This window comes from Pavona decussata, unplaced genomic scaffold (assembly GCF_977016875.1).
Source record: "Pavona decussata unplaced genomic scaffold, jaPavDecu1.1 SCAFFOLD_602, whole genome shotgun sequence".
Lineage (NCBI taxonomy): Eukaryota > Metazoa > Cnidaria > Anthozoa > Scleractinia > Agariciidae > Pavona > Pavona decussata.
In genome coordinates this window covers 592,261-620,108 of record NW_028145860.1, presented here as the reverse complement: position 1 = coordinate 620,108, position 27,848 = coordinate 592,261, and the positions used below count along the sequence as shown (strand labels likewise).

At 35.4% G+C, this 27,848-nt stretch overlaps 2 protein-coding genes across 2 annotated transcripts in view; one reads left to right on the top strand and one right to left on the bottom strand.

Moving 5' to 3' along the window:
* Positions 1 to 855: 855 nt before the first annotated feature.
* On the bottom strand, positions 856 to 26,927 carry LOC146449205 (transmembrane protein 145-like). The gene is made up of 18 exons (XM_085101500.1): positions 26,771 to 26,927; positions 26,610 to 26,684; positions 26,140 to 26,211; positions 18,668 to 18,794; positions 17,862 to 17,932; positions 16,991 to 17,069; positions 16,205 to 16,276; positions 14,782 to 14,850; positions 12,788 to 12,868; positions 11,670 to 11,748; positions 10,844 to 10,937; positions 9,906 to 9,980; positions 8,923 to 9,020; positions 7,889 to 7,948; positions 7,515 to 7,575; positions 6,072 to 6,131; positions 4,614 to 4,781; positions 856 to 4,009 (listed from the first exon to the last, which is right to left on the bottom strand). The coding sequence occupies exons 1-18, from the start codon at positions 26,873 to 26,875 to the stop codon at positions 3,911 to 3,913; spliced, it is 1,545 nt and encodes a 514-aa protein (XP_084957626.1). The 5' UTR covers positions 26,876 to 26,927; the 3' UTR covers positions 856 to 3,910.
* LOC146449204 (uncharacterized) overlaps positions 10,905 to 27,848 on the top strand; it is a 42,092-nt gene continuing 25,148 nt past the window's right edge. The window contains exon 1 of the mRNA XM_085101474.1: positions 10,905 to 10,965. The gene's annotated coding sequence lies outside the window, so the exon portion shown is untranslated. The remainder of the gene's footprint in view (positions 10,966 to 27,848) is intronic.

The window sequence follows — 27,848 nt, the reverse complement described above, 5'->3', positions numbered from 1 at the left end:
GTTAAGCTTAATATGTACGATTTTAAACAGCTGAAGTTATCATTGGCGAAGTTCACTTCTCTGTATTAAAACCGGAATCCTCTTGATCTCCCAAGACGTGTCGAATTCTTTACTTCAGAACCAGAACAATTGCCGACGCAGTTGCTCGGCCACTGTAAATGTTGTGCTCAGGTAAGACGAAAAAGTATCGGTTATCCGTTGTTCTCGGAAACTAGCAACTGTATCAATAGACCTCAATTATTTTCGCAGATCTCTGAGGAGATTCTTTCCATATATACGCTTAAAAATTTCGTCAAATCCCTTCAGAAGCTTGATAATCCTTCCAAAGATTTTTTTACTAAAAGACAAGATTCCATAATTTTTTAATGTACATCCTCAGTAAAAGGATTCATTTCCTCTTATTTATATATTTAATTTTTTTTGGCGGGGGGGGGGGGGGGGGGGCGTGTCCCTTCTTGTAGTTTTTAAAAAAATGTTTTATGAGCGTCTTTCGAATGGTATGCCCCTGTTCTCTGACTCACTCTTTTGTTTTGATGAAATGAATAATTTATAGTTCCACAGTTTAATATGTTTAACGGTCTTCAACGGTAGTGATTGGAAATTCCAAGGGGGTGGTTTCAGAGGCAAGCTGAATTTGAATATGAATTTCCAGAGGGGTGAGGGAGGGGAGAGGCACACCCCAAAAAAACCTTTCATGAGAGGGGTGTGCATGTTTTATGGAACTGCATAACACTTAAAATCAATTTATGGCACCAATACTCAACAGCGAAAAAAAAAAAAATTAAAACAAATAAATAGATAATTAATTAAATAAATAAAATAGGACCAAATAGGAAGACAGCAGTTTAAACAATATCACTTTAAAATTATTTTATTTTGCTTTTCTTCACATGAAATAATGTACAATTGCACATGCTTAGACTAGTGAGAAATAATTATGCTACAGACAATAATTTTTATAGGAAACACTGCACGAACAAGTATATTCGTTGAAACGTATAAATAGCTATTTACTAACCGTTATTGATAAATTAAAAACCAACGGCCTTTTAAAAAAAAATTAAAAGGGTAAATTGTGAATACCGTACATTTTTTACATTTTCCTAATAATTATTAGGAAACCATCAATCCTAGCAACCTCCAAGACATTTTACTTCAGAAATAAAACTACAGTTTAAGACATTTTCCTATTTTTACTTACACGTTATCTTTCAAGTAATTCTCTGCTAACTAAGACTCTTCGAATTTTACCGGAGTGGACTGGAAAAACAATACACAAATTTGCATATTGTCTTATTTCATGGCATTTGCAACAGTGGTCAGCATCAAAATTCTCCTTGTAATGTCAAATGCTTATTCAATCCCTGAGTTCATGAGAATTCAGCACATGATTACCTAAGGTGAATTTTCTTGATATTTTAATAACTTCTCCCCAGTACTTTTATAAGAGAAGTATGGGGACAAGATAGGAGAATTTGGGGTTAAAGGGCATATCAATTAAAACTAGGCTTTTAAGTTGGAAATAAATTGGAAATTGGGCGTATAGGGGCACATTCCTGTGTAGCCATTTTGGAATAAGGTTTATTAAATTTTATGTTAACTTTTCAAACAAACAAAAAAACAACAACAACAAAACTAATGAAACTAATGGATTACACTATGCTTAATCATTACTTGCTTCAAAATTGTCTGCTAACTTAATTTGTTATAAATAGAGTTAAAAAAATAAACAAACGAAAGCAAAGCCGTTATTTAAGATAACTGTTAACTTTCTAAACTGAATAACTTAATCCCATAATACAAATATTCTGTTGTACTAATATTTACTGCTTACTGTGAGTCTAAATTGACATGATGATCATTGTATAAAACAGCTTCCCTGCTACACAGATATCACATGCATGTAATATATGCATTGTAATAATAAATGTTACAATTTATGGTCAACCAAATCATGTTGTTTATGATAATCATTCCTTCAAGGTTAAAGAGAGTGAAGGTCTATTTTGTAAAATGAAACAGAGACAAAACAGTATTTATGTGGTCTTTTTTCAATTATTCAACATTTGTCAACAGACTCAAGGCTATATTAAAAAAACAACAACAACAACTTGGGTTTTAAAGGAAATAAACAAAGTATGGTTCTCTGAAATACTAGTTGGTGGGATTACGAAATTGGTGGAATTTTAGCCTTGACAAAGAAAAATTATAATAATTGATGTGATAATTTACTTGTGATAACGTAACAAGGCTATGCATAAAACTGCATTTTTGAGCAATTTCGTGTTTTGAGATGAACACCACTTAATATTTTTTCACTGAGTCCTTAATCAACATTAGTGAAACATTAGTACATTTTATTTTAACACTACATACGCCACTTTAATATACAACAACCTTTTTGACATTAGTCTTTAGAAAAATAACTTACCTGGGAATGATGTATGCATGTATGAAATGCTGAGCTAGATTATGAGCACAATGGTGCAGTATAACTATATAACTTATTTTTTGACTTACATGTATTTATTGCAATAAATGCGAAGTGCTATATACATGTACTAAGTACAAATGGAAATCAAATTTGCAAGTTGAGTAAACGTGAATAAAAACCAGCAACTTAACTCTCAGTTCGTATAATTTACAAATGCTATGAAAACCAGTCACAATACCACATATTCATTATATTCTTGGTGACAAAAATGTTGTAAGTTAAAAGGAATCCAGGTTAAAATGATTTCAACCTTGGTTGATTTGTATTTTTCTTAGTTAAGGTTGGGTAATTTACATCTGAACAAAGGAAAATACAAATCAACCTAGGCTGAAATCATTTTAACCTGGGATTCATTTTAACCTACAACATAAATATGAATGACCTCTTGCCAGGTGCTTATCGGGATGAATTGGCAAAAAGTCACTAAAAAATTAAAATTTTAAGAAGACTTTGTGGATTTATACCTTCGAAGCTTGATGATACAAAAATAGCATTTTGACTGCACCAGCTGGTTAAATTTCATTGATGAATCACTAGCGACAGGCCAATTCAGGTTGCTCCTGAGATTCAACTGTGTTAAAACAATAGCTGTCAGACTTTACCATGACAAACTAATGCTTTCACCGACTTCAAGGGAGTCACTAATGCTTTTAATTTATAAAGAAATACTTTTTGTTTTGATTGGTTCGCGAAGTGAAGGGTTTACCAAGTTAAGTAAAAAAGAAAGCCTGATCACGATTAAAAAATAAAACACTATCATGGAAGAAGACTTTTGAGATATTTTTTTTTGCTTGGGAATCATGTAATGTTATTCTTGACAAATCGACTTTAGTTCTTGTGTACCTTGAGTTTTTCTTTTTCATAAAAAACCTGTAATAATTGAAGGTTCTGGGCTTAACTGACATACAGTGTTTTTGAGGTTGCTTTTGTCGTTTGAACTCAGATTCACTGGACTTTTTCCTTGTCACGATGTGGCCTTCAATACCATCAGGACACATTGCCACTTTGTTTTGTGATAAAACGGACATCTTGCCAATAATCATAGGTTTTTATTGCAAATGAAGCATAAAGAAATGGATAAAACGTCGAGGCAATGTTTGCTGAAGGAATAATTGAAGGCCACATGTGACAGATGCAGTGAATCCAGCCTGTAAAGCAAATGTAAAAATTAAGCACAATGCCTCAGTTATGCACCAAGCTCTTCAATTATAGAATCTTTGAAATTATTTCAAAGATTCCTAGCAAGCAACAATAAAATAATATTAGCTCAGAAAATTACTGATGGTAGTGCTGCATTAAAGCCCCTCAAATTTATTTATTAATAACTGCTTGTAAATTAAAAGTACGTGATACGTCTATGCTTAGTGAAACCCTCTTTTTTGGCTCCCTGGAATTTTGCGGCAATTTTCTTTTTCATTATGATCTTGGTGCTGGAACTGTTTGAGCTGGTGGTGCCATGGGGTAGCCATGAATTATTTCTCCATTATGAACTCCATTCATGCCTGAATTTCCTTGCTGCAAAGCATTTATAATTAACATAAATCAGATCAAAGGGCTGAAAAAAGCTTTTCAAGCTAAGCAAGATACCAGTATATCCCTTTTCAGTCCCTCACTTTGGTAATTTTGAAATCCTATTATCATGGTGATTCCCAGGTTTACTGAAGTTGAGGGCCTTTTACAGTAGGATAAATGTGATAACGTGATAATCTGCACTTTGGGACCATTACGCCCCAAAAAGTAAGCTGACAAAGGTGCAAGATAAGCTTAAGCATGTGTATTTTGAAATAAGAAGCACATTGCATGGAAGCTAATGACCAAATGTTACTACCATCCCTACACATATAAGTTACCCCCCCCCCCCCCAAAAGGTAAAGAGTGGGGCAGCTTGATATAAAACCTCAAACATTAGCATCCAGAACACCTGTTTGAGTCGCTAAAAACTGATTGTAGTTAGGTCTTCCTCTGAGAAATTCCTTTAGTTAATATTTTCTTCTTGGTGTTCTAAGAGCAATTTCATGTGACCAAAAAAGTTTTTCGTCAAATATTTCTCATGAGCAATTTTGACCAAATACAGCAAAATTGCCATGACAGTGCCCCTTTTAAGTGTGAAATTCAGTACCTTGATTCCATTGGCCACACTGCTGCCCAAAAACATAGATGTAATGTCTGTAAAGTGGCCTGTTTCTTGGGAATAGTATGGGGGTGGTGCATCCCGGAGCGGTGGTGTGTAGTAAGCTGACCCATTTTCCAAAGGTCTAGGGGAGGGAGCAGCTTCTTGAATACCAATCTGAAGAAAGAAAGGAGACATTTATTTATTCATTTCATTTCGCCAAATAAAAATTGAGATAAAAAGAGACAACTTAACCATTACACCAGAGAATATACAAGAGAAAATAAAATACAAACATAGAAGAAGATATATTTGGCTGGGAGGCTACCAATAAAACTAGAGGGCTTTTATGCGGTGCTTCCCAGGGACTGATATACTTAATACTTACAATATAGCAGAAGTAAGGAAACCATTTTGCATAGCTAGAAACATGGATTTTGCCCAGAGGTTATATATAGCTGGGGCAGGGTGGGGGAGGAGGGGGGAGGAGCATCTGAAAATTGACCAACCATGGACGGACATTAACTTTTAATGCCTTTAAGCAAGAAATCCAAGCTTTCTCCTACATAGATCAAAAAGTCAAATTTTTAAATTGTTGCCCCACTACAAGTGGCAACTTTAATTTCCTGGAGTTCAAAACACACTGATGGCTACATTTGAAAACAAGGAAAGGAAATAAGTTTCCAAAAATTTCAAACAATCATGAAAACCCACTTTTAAATGTCGTGGCTCTCAAACGTGTCTATTTGGCTAATTTTAAACATGCTCCTTCCATTTCTAGAATTTTTTTAAAGCTACAGCAAAACATTTGAAAATTGCGTTATGTGCAAATTAGGGCAAATTTATTGCCTCATACGTAGGAAGAACACAATCCTAATACAAATTGGAGTCCAGATTTTATGGGACAAGATTGATTGAATGAATGGATCTTGGGACCAGTATCTGGCATCCCCTGTAGATTTTGCAGGGGCAGATAACATCATCACCAACTTGGCAAAGGGGAGAGAGCCTGGTGACATTGAACACGCTAATCTTTGATTAGTATTACAGTCAACCCAGGTCACGCGTGAATGATATTTTTGAAATTTGAACGGAGTTTTGAAATTTACATGTCAGTTTTGAAAATCGCCAACGAGATTTCAGAGTTCCTGTATAAATTTCCCAAGCTTATTGATGGTATAAAGCTACGAATTTTTCTTTACATTGCAAAATTGACAATTGTTTCCCAAGTATTTTGAATCTTTTTTTCAGTTAATGCGTCTTTTTCAGAACGATTTCCAGAGAAATGTCCAACATTCCATTCACGTGTCGGACATTACAAAGATAAATTTGAATGTTCATTTCATTCTTGGAAATACTGTTCACGCATGACCTGGATTGACTGTAAGTACTAGCATACTACTTTGGGTCACAGCCCAACAACACAAGGCTTTTGTGTACCAGGTTAACTGGCTGAATGCCACGTACCTGGTTTGTTCTCAAGTGAAATGGAAAATTTACATTTGCTGCTGAAGGTCTTGTTATCACCTGAATGCATAAAAAAAGTAGAAGAAAACCATTTACGTCAACACACAGAAGCTATTGTGACTAGAAGATGCAGTGAGTTGCAGTGGACTAGCATCCCATTTAAGAGGGTGTAGCAATGTGCAGTTCCAGAAAAAATCCATACCCACCCCATGGAAGGTCATCGGAAATTACTAGGGGGAGGGGGGTCTTAAAAGCCAAAACTTTAGAAGCAAAGTATGAAGCTAAACTGGAATTTCCTGGGGGAACAGGGGATGCAAAACAAAAAACCTTCTGTGGGGGGAGTATGGATATTTTCTGGAACCCCACAATACTACTAGGAGTAGTTTTTTTATACTACAGAAACCTCCACCTCCCCCCCCCCCTCACCCCCCATTTTTTGAAAATAAACTGGCAAATGTTCCACGGCCAGGGAAAACTACTTCGTCAAATGCCCCATGATGAAGTTAAAAGATGATGATTTCTTCACTTCTGGGCTAACCGGCCCTTGTTGTCATAAAAGCTTATTCATGCCAAACTAAGTCAATCTTGGATAAGTCCTTTTTCTCAGCACTGTGGCAGTGACTGTTCATTCTCTGGATCTGCCATCTCATCTTTGTCCTCCTCAGACATTATTAATGAAGAATTTATTGTCTTTGCTGGTGATCTTACCATTGAAATGAAGTGACAGTATTGTGAGGTGAGAATCACAAGGTTGTCAAATGCTCGGGATGGAATACAGCCAACTCTCTCTAAGGCGGACACCCTCGGTACCAGATTTACTGTCCTCCTTAGAGAGGTGTCTGCCTTAGAGAGAGTTCATGTAAACTGATACCCGAACATCAAAACTGAAACCAGTGCTTTATTACTTTAATTACAGTGTACAATTTAGTCATGACAGGCTGGCTGTGTCTCTTTTATATATTCCTTATGGAATCCAACACAGTTCATACACACTTTGAACATTGAACAAAGAGTTGTTGTATAAATGATGGGGAAAGTGACTTTAATATTGTATTAAGACATATTGTAAGGTCTGGTATATTTTATAAAAAAAACCACTGTTATCAGATTGCGTTAATTTTTCGGAATTTTGGACCTGTTATAAAATTTCAGAAACATCCGGTGTCCGCTTTGAGAAGTCTTTTGAACCAACATGTTGGAAAAAAGTGTCTGCTGTCTGCCTTAGAGAGATGTCCGTCTTAAAGAGAGTTCAGTTACAGAAAAACAAGTGAAATTCGGCAGGGACTCAATTTTCTGTCTGCCTTACAGAGGTGTCTGCCTTAGAGAGGTGTCCGCTTAGAGAGAGTTGACTGTATGTTCAAAAATGCCTGGATAATGCAGGAGGAGGGTGTCACCCGAGGCTTGTGAGCAAATTTATCGATATACAGACCGCTCTTAACTTACCAAGAAAGCCAAGTGTGCAAGAACAGAGATTGACCAATCAATGCCATTGACAACTTGAGCCCTGTTGAAGAAAGATATTAAATGAATTACTATCGCCATTCTATAATTTTGCACGATGTGTTGTTTTTAAAGAGCAACTGACACCAACTTGTTATACAAATGCCTTTTTTCTTTTGCCTGTTTACAGAAATGAAGTGGATGATGAAAAACTAATATTATTGAAAACACCATTGTGGTAGTGGGTGTGTTTTGAGAGCAGAAAAGTAATAAAAAAAGCACTGATTACTAACTAACTACAATAACTCTCATTTTCAGAATCTCCAGAATTTAAGAGTAATAAAAATAATTTTTATTGATATGAAACCTCCATTTACCTTTCCCATTTTGGTATTTTGAATGTTGCAGTTATAACAACAATTGGCCCTGCAAGAAACCTGAAAGACAAATTCCTTGTTAAGGGAAGAGCCTTTTTATGCAAAAATCAAGCATTCAATGCCTTTTGGGCCCAGAAAACAATGACATGATTAACACAAATACGCCAGACAGTACTGCGTTAGTTTTCAACCCTAACACTGGTTAATAATCATGCAAGAAACACAGTTCTGTACATTTTTATGTCAAATCTTAATTGCAAGGTAGATTTGTAGAATTTAAATGCAGTACTGTTACAAAATCGTGTTTCACATATAAAAAACAGTCTGTACTGTGGGTGTTTGCCTCTTTCCAATATTATTAAAGCTCTCTCAAAATAATAATGGTGATGATGATGATGATGATGATGATGGCAATGACGACAATGATGATGATGATGATGATGGTCATAAAGGATGTGGAAGTAGCAAACTCCACCAAATTATTTAGAATTTTTCAAAATTGGAATATCCTTCAGAGGTTTGGAACATGCTCATTGCTCAATGTCAATTTAGACAAAATTACCTTGAAATTAGAGTTGGTATATTTGACTTAGAAAAACCAAAGGAAGTTGGTGCAAATGAACACCAGTCAACAATATTGAAAGTAGTAACGACAGAACAAAATTCAAACAGCTCAGCAAAGGTTTAATCCAAGTGAAACCAGCGATTTGCAAAGGAACACAAATCCACAAAGACAAGACGGCAGATGAACAATGAACTATGATCAATGCATGGGCAAATTGACATCGTATAATAACTGAGTCCACTTGCCACTGTGCGTGGGGCTTGCATAGTTATAATAAACTAACAGAATAAACAATGCCTAATGGCGGAATCAAAGAAGAAGAGGAGATTCTGAGGCTCTTTCTATCATCCAAACCTTGTTCAACATGGTCACTAAAACCACCAAAAATATTAAGTGAGTACCAAGAAAGGTTGCACTGTAGGCTAACACAGATTATTTTTCCTTTTGTTTACTATTAACAGTGTCTTACCAGGCTGTGTAGAAAAACCAGAATGGGTAATAAAAATTACACTTGTTGGGGAAATGCTTCAGGGTGAAGAATGTCCCATAGCAGAACCACAGCCATGCCTGAAATGACATAATTAAGTTTAATTATGATAATTATCTAAAAGTTTATAATTAATCAAAGTGAGAGTGCTGTATAAGTCAGTGACACGGGCAAACTCGGAAAAAAAGGAAATCCGAGTTAATCAAAGTGCTGCAAGCAAGCAGTCCCTTTGTCAGGGCTGTCATTAAGAGGCGGGGACCGGGGATTTGCCCCGGTTACTAAGAACTTGGCCCCCGGCTATTTTCATAGGAAAATATAAGAAAAATAGAACCAAAAGAAATTCCCAGCTGTTTGATTCCCCGCCTACTTGTTGTATTTATCCAGCAACTTGAAATCTTAGTGACAGCCCTGCAAACTTTGTCAGTTGAGTAAAATTTTTAATGCCCTTCAAGGAAATGAAAGTGCAAGCAGTCGGTCCCAAGTCTGTGCTCGCAGCTTTGCTCACCACAGTTCTTAAAATAAAGTTGACTGCCTGGTTGAAATGAAAGCGATTCGCAAGTTTTCAAAAGGGTGCCAAAAAGCAGTCAAAATTTCTAATGAAACATTTTCTCTTGAGTAGCATCATAAAAACTCTGATACCAGATATATGATTTCAATTAACCTTTTTTGTACAACTTAAATTTAACCTAGTAGAAGGTTGTAAGTCAGCTGAAAGCTTTTAGTGTAAAATTATCGTCAGGGACAAAACTTTTCGTAAGTGGGAAAAGTCTGGCTTATAATTTACTGAAGTTTAAAAACATTAATTCCAGTTCTCAAAACGATTGAATGTCACATGCAGCCAATATAATTATGCATGTCCACACAGGCCTAGGTATCATATAATAATAATAAACTGTTACATAAATTAATCGCCATTTCAATCTTTGTACTAAACAAGTTAAAATGGTTTGAAAAACGATACTCACAATCACTCTGAGAACACATATCCCAATGCCTGCCACACTCTCGTAAATATACAGAACTTCACCAGGGTCAAAAACCTTTGATTTTGACAAGAAAAAAATATGCATCAATGATCGAGTTACATATTGAACAAATGACTGAGTATGCTACAAATGAATCTTGGATCCTGGAAAGGCAAAGTTCTCAAATGAATTCAAATTTGATCAACATGACACAGGTCAAGCAACAACTGCATCGTCACTAAAAAATTTACCTTTATTATAGGAAATTAATGTTTGTGTTAATGGAGGTATTTGGAATTAGAATTACTTCAATTAATGTAAATTGAAGGAAAAGTTACTTCAGAATAAAGGAAATTTTAAATGCAATTAACACAAGGTGCCAAAATTACTAAGAGAAGTTATCTGAGTAAAGCCGAAAAAATTCCCACTAAATTCAAAGGGGCTTTGAAATACCAGTCATGACCATTGTTGCAGAGTGGAGCAAAATTATTCAAGATATCTGGAAATTTTAATTAAAAAGAGGAAACAGAGTAGGTCTCATTTTCCTTGGAGAAAGATTATGTTGATGATTCAAAATCTTTCTTGGCCAAAATCCAAGAGGCAGATGTTGGGATTTCCTCCTTTAAGGGTGACAATGAACCATAAAAAATTGTAAACAATTTACTTACCTTCATTTGTGAAAGATTCAAATTACACAGAACATGGAAAAAGGAACTTAGCTATTGTTTTCTATAGTGCTGTATAAAGAATGTGCAGTATTTGGGATTAAAATGATGGAAATTAAGGTCATGGAAATGAGTGCTACACTTAATTCACAGTGCAGAAATGAATGCTCACAAAAATTAAACAATTTAAATTAACGCGAATTTTTACAATTCCCATTAATTTAATGGAGCGTTAATGTCCTATAATAAGGTAATTATTTTTTTGTTACTTACAGCAACTTCATAGAAGAAAAGGACGGCAAAACACACAGTGTACACTGTGCCAAAGACACTAAGCTTGATTTGACCTGCAGAACTGATGCGCCCTCTGAAAACAACAACATTGAACAGTCATGGTAAGAAAAAATTCACTTGATAACAAATAAAATACCTTTGTATCTTTGCACCTTGATAACCGTAACACTCTTCTCTTTGGTCTTCCTAAATGTCAACTTGATTGTTCACAGAAAGTTCAGAATGCCGCCACCAAAGTGATTTTTCAGATTGCAAAATTTGATCATATCACACCTGCTCTTATTGACCTACATTGGCTTCCTGTTATGTTTAGAGTTAAGTCGAAATTGCTCTTTTTTGTTTGCAAGTCGTTAAACAACCATTAAGTCTACCCTACATCAAAGATCTTTTGTTCCTGAAACCAGCTTCTAACTATACTCTCCGCTCGTCCAAACAATGTCTTCTGCTCATCCCAAAAGTCAACTGCTCTACACTTGGGGATCGCTCCTTCGTTCATTCTACACCTGTCTTACGGAATTGAACTCGCTGCCATTATCATTCAGAACCAGTAACAGCCTCACCATTTTTGTAGAAAACCAATGAAAACATCTCTTTTAACGAAAGCTTTTAATTTATGATTGGTACTGCATGTAAAGCACTATTGAATATATTTTTTTTATAGTATTGGAGCTATAGAAATTTATTATTATTATTATTATTATTATTATTATTATTATTATTAAGAATAATAATATTAATTATTATAATTATTCATTTGCCATTCATGTTACAACATGTTGTTTCAGCTGAACTTCATTTCCCCTACCTCGTAACTGTCCATCCTTTTGCCATCAAAATTAACATGATTAGAAATACCACATGAGACACAAAATGACTGCCACGCCCTACAAAGAGCATCAAACAAGAAATCATGTCAAAAAAATGTGGTTTCCACATGTGGTGTGGTGTCCACTATGGACTTATATGGATTTCAAAATGTCCTGCCTGTAAAGGAGAGTGGATGATCTGCTTCCTGTTACTGTATTTTCATCCCATGTCCGACCAAAAAAATTATGAGTCGACAACCCACATCAAAATAAATGTTTCCTCTTTTCACATAAACCCAGTGTTAAACACTCCTTACTGCTCCAAACAATATTAAAAATAAAAAAATTTCTTTACTACGTACATGACAACTCTCAGGGCTGGAGACGAACCTTTTTGACTCACCAGCCCATGGCCAGTGGCTATTGACAGGTCTGATTTCAAAAGCAAAGACAAAATTTCCCTAGTGAGACTTTTCATGCACAATTTCCTCCAGATTTGTTTTATGAAAGGGGGAAGGGGAGGGGCAGAATAACTTCCCGCCAAAAGGTAAATGGTTTGTTGCCGTCTTAGTATTTCAACTAATTAAAAAACCCTGCTAACAGCCTTTGTTTCTCTTCCCACAATTCACTCTTGTGATTTATTTACAATAACTTTCACTTTTGTTTTCCATCCAGTACTTCAGTACTTTAAAATTTTTACTAGCCATAAATGGCCAGTAAAAAGGCAAAACCTGCTAGCAAAAAAACTGACATTTTACTAGTCTGTGACTAGTTGACTACGGTTAGTCTAAAGTGCTGAACTTTGCAATAATAATTGTCTACAGAGATTCTGTATTCATACACATATAAAGAACATATTATGGACTTTTGAAATGATGACTACATTTTTAAGGAACTCACATTCATGATTTTTAGAGATTATTAGTCACTAAGTTTTATTTATTTATTTAACTTTTATTATTAAATAATATATTTTGTACAAAGTCTAGAGAGATTTGCTATTCCTACACGTAGTTTGGGCCACGTTTAACGCCTCAGTCTAATAATAATAATAATAATAATAATAATAATAATAATAATAATAATAATAATAATGTACCATTCCATCCACACATACCTACTACTTGTAATCCATATGTTTCAAAGCCACTTTTCGCAAATTTGTCATAGTATATGATGAAGAAAATCAAGCTTATAACTGTGGAAAGGAAACAGTAGAAATTACAAAAAGGTTAATTTCACCATTTACATGACTACTTGTCTTCTCACTCTATCATAAAATAAAATTTAATTTATTTAACCCTTCTGTGCTGCCTGCGCTAACCACCTATAATTTTGGACATGTTTGTGTTCATTCCTGGCCTACCCTGGAAAATCTAGTTTTTTCCACTTGCACTGCTTGAAAATAATTAAAAATTGTATTAAGATCAAAAAAATGGTGCCTTCTTTAACATGCACATCTGATAATTCATATTATTTTCACGTCTTATTCCTGTGTAGCCTCCCACGCAGACGTTCTTAGGGGTTCGTCACGCGTTCCTGCCCCACGAACGTCTGCTGAAACGAACAGCCACTTCCGTTCGTCGGCAAATTGCCTTTGCCTGAACAGACCAATCAGCATTGACTCATTATGACAAGTAAAGCCAATCACATACTGCGAAACAACGGAAATCATCACCCGTGGAGATATTTTCGCTTCCGGACGTGCATATACGATTGAAATTTTTCCTTCCACAACACCCTGCATTTTCTTCAGTGATTTCACTAAGAGAAGCGGCATGAATTCCAAGATTTGCCAGTTTGTCTACCTAGTTTTTCATAAGATTTACAAGCGGCGAAACCACAACAACAATCAGTGACCAGCAGCTTCAAGAATTGAATTGTAAACAAACGATAGAGCTTGATAAATAATTGACTTTCTATAACCAGTTGGCAGGTTTACGAACACACCAGTTTTCTTCTTCGCAAATTGCACTATGACTTCTCTTTGATACGCAGTCAACTCCCTTATACCAAACGTTTGGCACACATGACCATAAACCCCGGGCCAAAAACCACTTAAGTCCGCCATCCTGTCTCAGATAATATTTTTAATATCAAACACGAGTTTACCCAAAGTTGGGAAACGACTCCTGATTGGTCCGCAGTCGACGAACGGAAGTGGCTGTTCGTTTCAGCAGACGTTCCTGGGGCAGGAACGCGTGACGAACCCCCAAGAACGTCTGCGTGGGAGGCTAATTCCTGTGTTGTCTTATTTCACTTTTTCAAAAAGTCGTCTGATCAAATTCCCCACTACATGGTCTGATTACATGGTCTATTACTAGAGAATTTGAGAAGGGGGGGGGGGGGGGTTGGGCTATCACTCTTGTATTTGAGCCATGCATTATTTCGCATCACTAATAGTTAATTATAATTAACGGCCATTAATATTGTGATAAGTATAATTATTAAACTTATCACAACAGAGACAATTTCCTGTCACTACAGTTTTGAACTCCCCACATGTGTTTTGCAAAGTTTAGTGCACAACCATTGAAATTTGTTTTTAGATAATGTTGTTTATTCACAAGTAGCTCATCAAATAGAAGGAAGATCCTTACAGTTATCATTGTTGCTCAAATGAAAACTGTTTATTTTTTAGCCTTTCTGTGTGTGAGTTACTGAATCTAGAAAAGGCCTTTAAAAACGTTTGGGCATTTTGCATGCAATATACACTGTAATTGGATGCTTCATTTTGCAGTTGTCCAGACAGAATTTTGAATGTTTGCTTTTGTTGGAAATTTAACCACCACAGCATGTAAAAAATTAATCAAATTTTCTTTATGAAAAACTAATTTCCAAATAGACGGATAATAAAACAACTTAACGTATGTCTTTAAGTACTTGAAATCACACAATGCATCCTAAAGCTATGAAATGTATAACTTTGACTATTAACAAAAGCATATTGAAATAAAATAAATTATCCTTGGATGTCTCAGCCTAGCTAGATTGAAAACATAAGGGCTACATAATGCAGGCACTTGTAATGCAGAGTAAATTAAGACAATTGGGGTCTTAATAATTAAGACCCCAACTGGCTAAATTATAAAGGGTCTTAATTATTTTTACCTTCAAAGGTAAGTGAAGTCATAAATAGCTTGTATGAGAAGTGAAAGAGTCTCCGGGATGTTAGTATTGCTGCAATAAATTTATTAAAGCAATAAAATTAATTGAAAGCATTATAAATGAATCACAACATTTACTATCAATGACTAAAATTTAACAATTAATTTTAAATGCAAAATTAATAAAATTTATATGAGAACTTAAGCTCAAATGTTAAACATGTTGGGTTTTTTTAGGGGGGGGGGGGGCAGGGGGCATGCCCTTGGCCCTACAACAGCTGAAATTTGCTGGCTGGATTCTCAAACAGCAGCTAAATCCTTGTCTGTTGGTAAAACTTGACGATTTTATCTCGCAAACAGTTAACCCTAAAAAGTATTCAGCTACGTGTAGGGATTTTGCAAAGATTTTTGAGTGAAGCCAATTATGACTGATATATAGCTTCACTTTGATCACATATACACACTATTATTAATCACTAATTACATCACACAACTTTGATCCAAATACAGTCGAACCTGTATTAAGCGGCCCTGTATTAAGCGGTCACCCTCTATTAAGCGGTCAGTTGTCAAAGTCCCGAAAATTACTTCCCTTAATTACTGTAATTTTGACCTCTATTAAGCGGTCACCTCTATTAAGCGGTCGCGGTCACCCTTTGCTAAGTCCTGACGAGCTGTTTCTATTGTCTTGACCTGTATTAAACGGCCACTTTGTAAATGGAAACCACTCACTACAGTAGTGCATACAAGTACAAATAGCACACCACGTAATTGATTTCCTTGTTTATTTTCACAAATCGTTAAATCGCCGAATACATTACTCGAACATTACTGGTCAAAAGTCTTGTCATCATTGCGGATCGAATTCTTCTTTCATTAATTTCTGTTTAAGCCGGTTGCACGACAAATAGGTTTAAAAGACACGACTCAAAAGATTAGGAGTATGTCTTTTTCTAATGACCGGCTGTAATAACGGCCGCATCAACTTGACGTTACTGTTTTGTTACTCCCTTTCTATGTTTTATTTTTCTCAAACCATGTTATTGCTGCAGTTACTTTTAACCGAGTAAGTGATTTTTGAGCGCTTTTATGCATAAGCTGTTTACTACGTAATATAAAATCACATTTTCACCGTGTTCCTACCTGTATTTTGTACAACCTGTATTAAGCGGTCAACCTGTATTAAGCGGTCACTTAGCCATTCCCCGAGGGTGACCGCTTAATAGAGGTTCGACTGTAATTGTAATCTAATCTTGAGACAGAAACAGGACTACTTTAGGAAATCAAATTTTCTTAGGTCAACAGAACTGTGGAAATATGACAATCAATTAAAAAAATACAAATTTAACTACTAAAACTAGATAAATATTCAATCAATACAATTAAACTTTGATATGATAATAATTATTAACTAAAGGGTTTCTTACTTGCTACATAGACAGAGAGTATCCACAAAATGATAAATACAACTACAAAAGCTATGTCCATCGCAAGAATATCTGAAGGGAAAAAAAGGAAAAGATTTAAAATTTAACTACCAAGAAGGCTCGACAAGGAAGGAAACCTCTGCCAGAGAGGCACTTATTAATAATGGATATAAATTTTAAAAACTAGAAATGGTTGAAGATTAAGGAGTGTGTTCTTAATGATCTTGATTCCAAGCTTTCTCTCCTTTGCCGAGTTGGTGTTGATGTCATCCACCCCTGCAAAATCTGCAGGGGATGACAGAGACACATCCCAAGATCCAAATCCACTGATTGTCCCATACAATCTCGACTGCAAATGCAATTAGGAGTGCGTTCTTTCTACGTCAAATGCAAAAATAAATGAAAGTGGTGACGTAAAAAGCATCCAAATCAGAGTATCTACCCAAGATGGCGGAACGTCTTGTGATGTTAACACATGCGCAATCCCAGGTCCCTGTCGTTTTTATTGTTTTCAAGCGTTTTAGTGTGGGCCTGTGAAAACTATACGAAAACACTAGTATGGATGAAAATATTTTGCTTCATTTTCACCGAGAAAAAAACGGACCCACACAGTGTGGATGGGGCCATAGGCTGGAGATTTTCTTTCAATGGTAAAAATAAATCAAACTTTTATGACATGGCTTTTACAGATGTCAGTTCCACAATATCAGTCAGAGAGTTTGAATGTGCTCCCCTGTTTTGAGATAAGATGTTCCCAAGAATGTCAGACAACAAGAAAATACATACAGCGCTCATCTGCTGAGAAGTGCTTCCCCCAAGAATTATTTCCATTTGTCATTTCCAGTCTGTACTTTATCAATAGGCCCTGAAACGATATAATCACTTCCATGAACAAAACTATGCAACAAGTTACACGATTCACATCAGCAGATCAAGATGTTACCTTTCATATATAAGTTTTTATCCTGTTCTTTTGCCTTTCTTGTAGCGAGGTCTTGAATTGGCCACACAGGTCATTTATTGCAAGTACATAAAAGTTTCAGATGGCTTCAACTTGCAGTTATATTTATATTTAGTATAAATCTTAACTAGGCACATTCTATCACAAATGCCGTTCTCTTATTGGCAACGCTACTCACAATCTATTCTGTCAACAGGACCCCGTTGATAACAGTACTCTATACTGAAGGGTTATCCCGTATGAATATTAGATCATTATTATTTTTGTTGTAGATAGTGAGTAGAGTGAGGAGCCTGACTGGCATGACCTATTTAATAAAAACATGAACCTGTCTTGTTGCTAAGTTTTGAATGACTAGTAGACTTATACTACAACAATTAGATTATTTGCTCTCAATTTCTATGTGTGATAGTTGATTTGGGCTAAGCTCTCACCAACAATCGTACAATAGAAATTTCAAGCTCATAATGTAATTGTTAAATTGTATGTTCCTTTTAACTTTACCACCATAATTATTTTACTAAACTTAACTTCCACAGATAAGTTGTTTGGACATAATCATACATTTGGTATGTCCCATGTCCATCATAGACTAACCGAAAACTCAAATGCTATATGCTATTGGATATATTAAAAATTATATTTTCTGATAGTTAGGAATCATCAAGATGCAAGTCCTGTTTAAAACATGCCTACCTTTGTTGATTGACAATTGCTCAGTGCTAAGTACCACCATCTCTCACGATCAGACCTAAAACGGCGATCCCCTGAACATGATTGCAATTAATAATCATTAAAAATTACTACATAAGACAGGCTAATTCCTAAACATTATATATACTGATAGAACAATGAAAAACATATTAAAATAAATAATTTATTATTTAAGTGCTAAAGGATTGAGCATTGAAGACGCTTTACAGTGACATTACAATGGAACATAGAGGGTTTTTTTTTTTTAATCCTAAATGTGCACTGTAGTTTTCAATCCCAATAGGCCTCACCACGGTTTTCAATGCCATTTTGACAAGTAGGCAAACACGTCTTGAAATAACAGTGTTTGTATGGAAATCCGATGTCAAATAATTTTCATAAAACATTGCTTCTGAAAAATTCATGAATTGGAAACTTTTGGCACTAGGAAAAGGATTTTTATTAAAAAAAATTGGAGGGATGTAGCTGTGCCAGAAAGCGTCCACTGTTGCGTTTCGAACTTTCCATACATTTCCCTGTATTTTTTTTCCCGCAAACTATTTTTAGTAGCAGTTCATGGCTGGTTCGCTATACTGTATTTGTAGGCACCACCCATAAGAAACACAAGTATCTTAAGATGCGCAGAAGGTATGCGCAGTAACAAAAGTAGGCACCGTCCTAAAAATCAGGATTCTTGAAACATGTTCATGGTGAATTAATGACTTGGTTTAATTGGATGGCACAGCCTGAAAGCACTTATTAAGTACTAAACAACAACCACAGTACATCCTTCATGAAAATATTCTTACCGTCACAAACAAAATACTTGGTATCAACCATATCTACTTCTTTGCATCCAGACCATATGTAATTGGTTGTGAGGTTAATGACTTGGTTGTTTCCCCTGTACACTTTGTCTTCTCTATCGATACATTTCTGATAATAAATAAATAAATAAATAAATTTTGTGCACATTTTGTAGCCTCCAGTAACCAACATACAGCTGCAAAATTTCCTTGTTTTGGACCAGGGAGGGGGGATTTTAGGTGGGCAGGCATGCAGCTCTGTTTAACAAACACTGACCCAATTTCAGACCAATAGATGCAATTTTCCAGTGTTTTGTCAGGGGTGCGTGAAAAAACACCCTAAGTGACTTTTGATGTAAGGACGAATTCTTGTTTTGTTTCACAAACAAACACAAGGCAATTTGAAAGGAGAATCTAGCAATTTATCAGAAGTCACTTAAGGATTTTTTCCAGGCACCTCTTCAATAATACTGAGCACCCAAGTGCTCTTTAATTTTTAGCGTTTCGGTAACAGCACTTACAGCTGTATTTGAGGGCAGAGCTCTTCAAAAAATCATGACATTTGTAAATGACAGCAAGCAAAATTTTTGTTCTTGTTTTCAAGCCTTGGAAAACTCAAATTTCTTAGTAAATGTAACAGTGTGTGCAAGAGAATCTTGTGCAGGCTTGAGTTCCAGATGACCTGAATTTCTTATACACTCAAATCCTGGACAACTCAAGTACATGTTTTGCTATTACTCAACACCCAGATAACTACTAAAAACTTCTGGTCAACTGAATAATTTAGTAATGGATTGTTACAGAAAATATCCACACATCCCCCACAGAAGGTTTTTGGTTTGAGACACCCCCCCCCCCCCCCCCAAAAAAAAAAAAAAAATCACTTTAGCACGATACTTTCCTTTTTTCCTCAGAATTTCCAATGACCTAATCCATGGGGTGGGTATGGATATTTTCTGGAACCGTACATTCTCACTTAAACTTGATCCAAAGATAAATTGGAATTCTTGCTAAATCATACCCTAGATACAAGTAATTCAAAAATTTGTGCCACCTAAAACAAATTAATTAAAAGCAGTTTTCCGTTTATTTCAGTTTTCTGTTAATTGTTAGCCTTTAAGTGGCTCAAATTTTGGTTAGTCAAACAGGTTTGCTGCTTTCCTTTGGTGTGTGAGTTATTGGAATTCAACCTTATATGTATTTTAATTTGGTAAAAACAGAATTTAATTAAACATTCCAAAAATACAAAAGGTTTGCCATATGCTTCACTTTCAAAACAGCTTGCTTCATGGAACCATTGTCAACCTGATTTTAATGTCAGCCAATCGTTTTATTACCACTGATAAAAATAATAAAATTACATGTTTGTCACCACAAATCCTGCTATTGCAAAACAAGCAGACACACAGTTGGCTAAAACAACAATAAATATTATTTGTTTTAGACACAATGAAACAAAAGCTGAACAAGCTGTTTCTTCCCAGAAAGACACCCAACGATAAGTCATTTTACCAAAATTTTAACCATATTGAAAAGAAAAATGAAATTAGCCACTGGACAAAAGATTTTTTTCAATCAGTACTAGTAAATGAGAAAGATCTTTCTCAACACATTTAAAAGCCATAAAAACTAATAACTTGGTCCAGAAGACTGAAAAGTTACACACATGTAAACAATGTCAAATTACTCTTGATTCCCAAATTTTGCCTTAATTGCAAAACTTGGTTGCTAGCTGTTTGAGTACAGAACTAGGTGCTAGCCATAAGATTAAGTTTGGTGCAGTTCAATTGTAATACTACTTCTAATCAATGAAAAAAGTAAAATAGATTGAACAGAACCTGGCACCTGACTTTCTTAACTGTCACAACAACCTGCCGAGGTCTACAGCCTTTATAAATGTTTTTTTTTTTTTTCAAATCCACTTTAATTTATAGATTTGCAAGCAAACTTGTCAAAAAATATGTGATCATAGTAATTCATTTTTCTGTTACTTTTTTTAACTTCAAAAATTTTCCATCCACTTGTTCCATCAAATTGGCCTTCAGTTGAATTAAATTTCAGTGGTATTCACTGTTAAATTTCGCCACCACATCCACAATGGTTAAAAAAAATCCTGACAAGATTTTCTTCCTGCTGAGAGCAGCATATAGTCATGTAGATCAGTCACATTGTATTCTTCGCTATTGTCAGTAAACCTTTCTTGCAAAACGCAATCTTCAACACGCTGCAATTAAGTAATAACCACTAATTAAAACACATCAATTTTTCAACACTATGCAGAAAAAAGTGAAAAATATGCTCCTTTTAATTTGAAAATTAATTATATGAAATATTACACCTGATAATTCAAATTTGTCAGCACTAACAAAGCAAATTTCCTTTCCTTAAATTAAAATAGATTATAATACATTCATACAAACACATTGAATTTAAGGTGATAATTGTAACCTATAAGATGCATATTACCACACTGGCTATAATCACATCCCAAATCCTAAAAGTGTATTAGTGAAATAAATGCTTCATTAAAAACAAAGATTACCACAAAATATTACTACATGTAGGCCTTTGCAAGAAATAACAGAAGATGCTTTAGTCAGCAGCCATTTCTCAGGTACAAATGAATGGTATATAATGGCTGATATTACCTTGGCTGCTAATTAAACCAATCAGAACTAGGGATTTGTATCGTCCAATAATCCAGTTTTTAATAATTCAGTATTTATTGGATCTGTAATACTTGAAACACAATAACTCAGACAGACGCCTCACTTACTTACCGTGCCTTTCAAAAACATGCCAACCATGACGTTCACGACTCTACCAACCATTACCTATTTCACTGCTGTCAATCACCGTAGCAGAAATCTTAGAAAGCTAAGATGATTGATTAAACAGTGTTACAAAGCTATGTTCAAATGCTGCGAGTGGCAGATTTCAATCCACTTTGTCGGTTTCTGTAATTTTACGGTCAGTCAGTTGTACCTGTCAGTAATACAGGTGTACATAGTCTGTGCTGGTTTTTGGACATAAAATTCAAGGAGTATTCAAGCACTAAAAACTGAGTTTTCAAGGAGTATTCAAAGCAACTTTACTTCGTCTTGCACTATGTTTCGAATGTTTTCATTGGTAAATAGCAACTTTAAAAAAGCTCCACCAGATATAATCTGTCCCTGATTTTGAAATCTGCGCTCAATCCCTGAATTACTTTCAATATCAATTATTGATACAATCCTACATTTTTTCCCATATGAACAAAAATTCAAGGAGTTTTGAATTCATTACTTTCAAGCACTTTGAGCAAAAGTTATTCTTTTCAAGGGCTTTTTGAGCACCCCTGAAGACGAAAATTAAATTCCAGGGCTTTTCAAGGACTTCAAGGAGTAGCATGAACCCTGGTAATAAGTAACAATAATATTATTCACCGAAGTGGAGGTGAATAGTGATGGATATTTACCAAGCCGCAAAGCGGCGAGGTAAATATCCACCACTTTCACCGAAACTGAGGTGAATAATTTATTGTTTTAGTATATACCACACAAGCTGAACTAGTGAACCAAAAAATTATAAATTAATCCTGACAATATACCGACAAATGGTATGAAATTTTAAAATATCACACGACACTTGGAAAGCGATTTCTTATTGTAGAAAGTTCTGTCTCGCTTTCTTGCAGACTAAAACTTTTGGAAACACTTGTTTTAAGTCCTTATGGTGTCATTTCTTCAATTTTTCTGTGAAATTTGTCTTGTTGTTGAAACCACGTTGAAAAATTTAGATGTTTCATTGCTTTCATTTTCATTTTCCGAGCAATTTTAGTGCTTGGCAGTTTTCGTAAACAAGGGATTTTATTTTCATTTTTCGCCTTAGAATATGAGGTTGAAAAGATTAAATAAGTTACTATTTAATACCGTCAAACCAAACTTTTTTGCCATTTATGTATTTTAACAGCCGCCTCGTTTATCTAAATAATTTCCTCTTAACTAACCGTAGAGAAATGGGAAGCCATCTTGTTTCTCTTCAGCTGCTTGGAGGTGAATAGTACTTGGTTAATCACCTCCAAGCTAGCCAATCAGCGCGCGAAAAGTACTATTCACTTGTGTGGTATATACTAATAATTATTATTATGACTGACTCTGACTCTAGTAAAAAACAAAAGATGTCACTTGGGTTTTGAAGTTCAAAGTTCACATGTTGTTGAAAGGCACTGTATAAAACTGGAAATCATAGTTTTCTTCTCTGGTTTGAACTTGTTTTTGTCAGTGCTAAAAATCCTTATAACATCTACTTTCTACATCCCAAGCAGCCTGTGTTATTCTGAATGGCTCAAGTTGTAAGATTCTACTACTGTAAGCTGTCATTTCATTGCTACTTGCCATCAGTTCTATATTAAATAATCAGAACCTTAACTTGGACAGACATGGATTAAGTTACTGGGTACTTAAAACTGATCAATTCAGAGCACAGACGTTTTTCCTTGCTTTTCTCATGCAATACTATTGTTTGCTATAAACAGCATTTGACAATTGTGTATCTGGACAACCATCATTTTGTATTTCATGCCTACATCCAGGGTAGAGTGACACAGCAGCAAAATGAGTGCAACATTTTTAAAATTCCCATTGCTTGTTCTCATTTCGCGTGGATAAGCCCAAATCAAAATAGATAAGGCTGTCGCTTTCAGGAAAGGTACCTTCGAACTTCCTCCATCACATATCTTATTCAACCAAAAAAATATAGTGGTAACAGGCGTGAATTTGATGACTGAAGTGGAGCATTCGTAATTGATTCACGCTTGAAAACTTGTACATTGTATTTTCGATGCCTTTCAAAAGCTATCTAATATGTGCATGTGGATCCCCAGTTGTTTTCCAATGCAGGTGCCTTAAATATCTGACACGCACTTGAAGCTCAAGTACATGTAGCTTCTTACTTCCATCTAGTTTTACATAAATTAAAATATCCAGATTAATATAAAGAATTCCTCGATCTCTTGCCTTATATTCTAAGAGGTTGTATAGAATAAGAATATTCGCTCAGAAACCTACCACCTGAAAATGCCTCCATTATGAAATATTTTATTCCATTAAATCAGCAAAGTACTGAATCCATCCTTGAACTTTTTTCTCTGGATTAAATTTATTTGTCATGAGAGAAACCATCTGCCGCTAGATCCTCCACAGAAACACTCTATTGCGACAGTCTTTAAAAGGCTGATAATATTGAAGGCAGGGCTGTCAATCATTTTATAAAATGATACAGCGTAGGTGAAAAAAGAATAAAAAGTAGCCAGCTGGTATCAGTGAGGGCTTTGTTTTTCAAACCATAGCTTGCTGAACATGCATTATTTTGGCAGGTTTTTCAGGCCTGCAGACGCAAGCGCAAAGTGAGCGTGGAGCATAAGTCATGCGAGATGGGAGGAGAGCGAAAAAATAGGCTTCCCACTGAAAATTGATGGGCTTCGGCCCTAATGGACAGCCCTGCTAAATCACCATCAACAGCTTAATGTTTCTTTTACAACCCATCTCAAGCAACTCAGATTCAAAATATTAAATCTACATTGAAAGCTCTGTATTCACCATCATCGGCAACAAAGCCATAAACACAAACATAGTTTACGTCTTTTGAAAACAAATAAGTATGCAAGCATAAAAAGTGTAAAAGTTACTATGAAACTCTTCTAGTAGTGATTCTTGATTTTCACAGTTTTGCGACAACCGAGGTCAGTTATATCATAAAATTCTGAAGGTACATCTAAGCTCAGAATTCATCATTCAAAGACATTTTTAAGGTTTTAAAGGGGTTTATCGTTGGGAAGGGTATGTTTCAGGGGACTGTGGAGTTGATTCTCATTACAAAATTGGTTACATTTACAATAGCAGGAAACACCAAGGCTATGTTCATACAGGAAGAGTTTTTGAACAGACAAGAACAGACAATTCAAAAATTGGACCAGCTCGGCCTTTTTTCACATTTTCTTTCACAACATTAAATGGATCTGATGTTTGGACCTCCAAAAAAGTCAGGTTCAATTTTAATTTGGAATTGTTCCGCTCTGAAATGGAACCAGTATTATGTTTATAGCTAAACCAATTTGTATTTTGCTACCAGCTGCACAATTTAAGCTTGGATGCTACTTGTTATAAATTTATCATTTTGTGAGTCTGGTTTTGAATAAGTTAACCTGCGAGAATTAAGAAAATATCAAACTATGTACAGTAGTGACACAAATAAATAAACTTTAGCGGGATCTTTTAAAAAGCTCAAGAGAGCTTGCTGGATCTCCTGCCTTTCGATGCAATATCTTATTTTTAAAAAAAATGGTAAATAAAGGCAACAACAACAACATCTTCAAATGGCAGTGGCATCTTAAAATAGGGAACAGTGGTATAGAAATTAATTAAAACTGCTGCTTGAAGGCCACTTCTTGCTTTTGGTGGCCAATTTACTCTCCAACTGTGAAGTGACTGGATGCAATTATAGATCTACTCCCTTAGTCTCAGATCTGTACTTGCGTACGATGCTCAAGAAAACTAGGCATTAGGCAAGAGGAACTAACGTGTTATTTCTGTTAATGATTAACATGGAAAGGCAAGGCATTCGGCAAATTTGAGATTAATTTCACCAGTAAATGCGGAAACATCAGCTCCGCCATGTAATCTTTTGGGTATGCTTGGCTCAGTATCACAACAGTACAATTAAACAATAAAAATATTACTTCGTGCATCAAGAAAATGGCTAAAAGCAAAGAAGAAAATAAGGCAAGCCATTTGCACGAGAGTATATTAAAAGGTGTGAACCAAATCGTTTAATTTCACTTCGTGTCAAAATCTATAGGAAATTTAATAGGTAGGTCAAAGAAACTAATAAATGTTCGTATATATTACGGTGTATAAACTTAATACGATGACGGAAATTTGACAAAGTATTCTTCGAATTACTATTTCGTAAATAACTTATGTTTAGAGTAAAATAAAGGTCACAGTAATAGTTTAACTACACACAAAGACGAAAATGATGTATTATTCAATGAATGGCGCAGGCATGCTCGGAAAAAGGAAATCCGAATGCTCCTCCTCAGGCCGGGAGTCGAACCTATTACTAGTTCGGATGCTCTACCACTGAGCTACAGGAGACTAAGGCCATTAAACTAGGTTCATGGAGCAAACGTCCCTACACGCAAAGATGTTCCAAGCCAAGTCAAAACAATGTACATTGTACTAAAAGTTTCATTTAGAAATCTTGACGAAGTCTTAAATTTATCAAACTTTCGACGTCTTGCACACTCCGATCGATCTTTTTTATTGTATTTTAAGTTTACAGATCTCTCGCCTAAGTGCTTCGCTCAACTTTACCGTCAACAAAAATATAATGTGAGACGTTTGTATCATTGAAGCTTGCAGGAATTGACAAACATGAGCTTATATATTCAGGTAATTAATCACGATGTTTACATGAACATGTTGCTCTCTTACCATGCCCGGTTGAGGATAAACTCGCGGCCATTGTGTGTCAAAATACAGAAAAATATTCTGCGTAGCATATGACTGAAAAACAAACAAACAAATCGTTATCAACTAGACGAACTCGACGCAATATTTCGCTCCACTCAATATCACAGGCCAGGGGATTATGCTGAATCACGATTGGAACACACGCAAGCTAAGTGTTCTCGAACTTTTATAGGTTTTCCGTAGCATCATATGTTTTCGTAGCAGCAAAGTCCGTGACAGCGGAAGATAAGGTTTTACATCTTGCATTTTGAACTGTTTAAATTCCTTCAGGTATCCAGCATACGTCGTCTTTGAGTATATATGGCCCGCTAGCACGCTAAATACAGATATGGCCGACGACCGCAAGGAATAAGCGCGAAGCTAAGTACTCTAAAGTGAAAATGCAACAACTTTCGGTATCAGGGTTATATTCGAGAGGAGTTAATACTTACCACTGGATATTCAAAATGATATTTCAGTTCTCCTATGGAATCCTTATAACAAAATCTAGTTAAGAAAGCCCAATCCTGTTGAAAGAACACGACAGAAAACTTCATAAGCAAGACAATTTTACAACAGATTTATAGACACATCATGCAAGCTAATTCTGTACCTCTTTCGTTTCCAACGTTCCCTCCACAATCTTAGAATTTGTGCTTCTAACGTAAACTAACATTATACACAACGTTAACATCCAACATCGTTCCGTTGACGCCATATTTCCCGTTCTGACGAATTATGGAAATTGAAGTTTTGTTAAAGTGGAGTTTTATTGTTCCAGGCAATCTGCGCACGAAGTCGCTAGGTAACCTTTCAAGGGCAAATAAACAGACTTCCCTACAGGGAAGGGGAGGGGATTTTTTAATTTAGATTTCGCATAAACTTATATACTGCCTGTCTTTCTATATTCAAGTGAGAATTTGAATTTTATTGCTGTGTGTTGCGTGTAAAATAAACGACTAAAATATGGAATCGCATAAAATGAAGTCTTGCTGCTTCAATAAACATTTGCACGGTACAGTGAATTTACAAGAAGCCTGCTCTCATTGCGTCAATTTTGTTATTTTAAATTTTCTCATAGAAAATTTCACCTTTTCGTTGCCATTCAGTAGAAAAAACTGCCTGGAAAAATCTAATGTAAATTCAAAAAAAAAAAAAAAACACACACACAGATGTTCAAGCAAACTATTTTCCTCGCCGCTATAATACCCTGAAAACTAGAGACGAAACATTTGTTTAACAACTTCCTCCAAATACAAATACGTTATTCAATAGACTTGAATGTAAATTAGGCCACAATCATAACAAATGGACGCCAGATCTTCAAAACGAACTTTCCGAATGTGAAGTGAAGATAACCCAGTTTTCGGATAATCTGAATATTTTTTGTTCAAACACAGGTAAACTCGAGAGCAGATGATAACAATTTAACATGGCATAATGCAACACAGAAAACGCCAAAAGTGGTTAATAAAGTCAAGGCCATTTTACTCAAGGGGGAGGGGGGGGGGTATTTTAATATGAAAGAGGCGGCAGGAAATAACCGTGCACTGTAAGTGAATGAGTCATATTTTCACTAAGGATCACGCAAAGACCTGTTTTATGATCAAGGAAACAGAGTAAGTTATTAACGTTTAAAAGCAAGATGTAACGTACTATGTGAAAATATGGTTCACTGGCGAGGATTCGAA

Excerpts from the sequence above, each read along its gene's own strand:
- LOC146449205 (XM_085101500.1), bottom strand. The coding sequence starts at position 26,875 with ATGGCGTCAACGGAACGATGTTGGATGTTAACGTTGTGTATAATGTTA. Across the intron at positions 26,685-26,770 it reads GAACGTTGGAAACGAAAGAG|GATTGGGCTTTCTTAACTAG; the intron begins GTACAGAATTAG and ends TTCTTTCAACAG. Across the intron at positions 7,949-8,922 it reads TGGTTTTTCTACACAGCCTG|GTTTCTTGCAGGGCCAATTG; the intron begins GTAAGACACTGT and ends TTTGTCTTTCAG.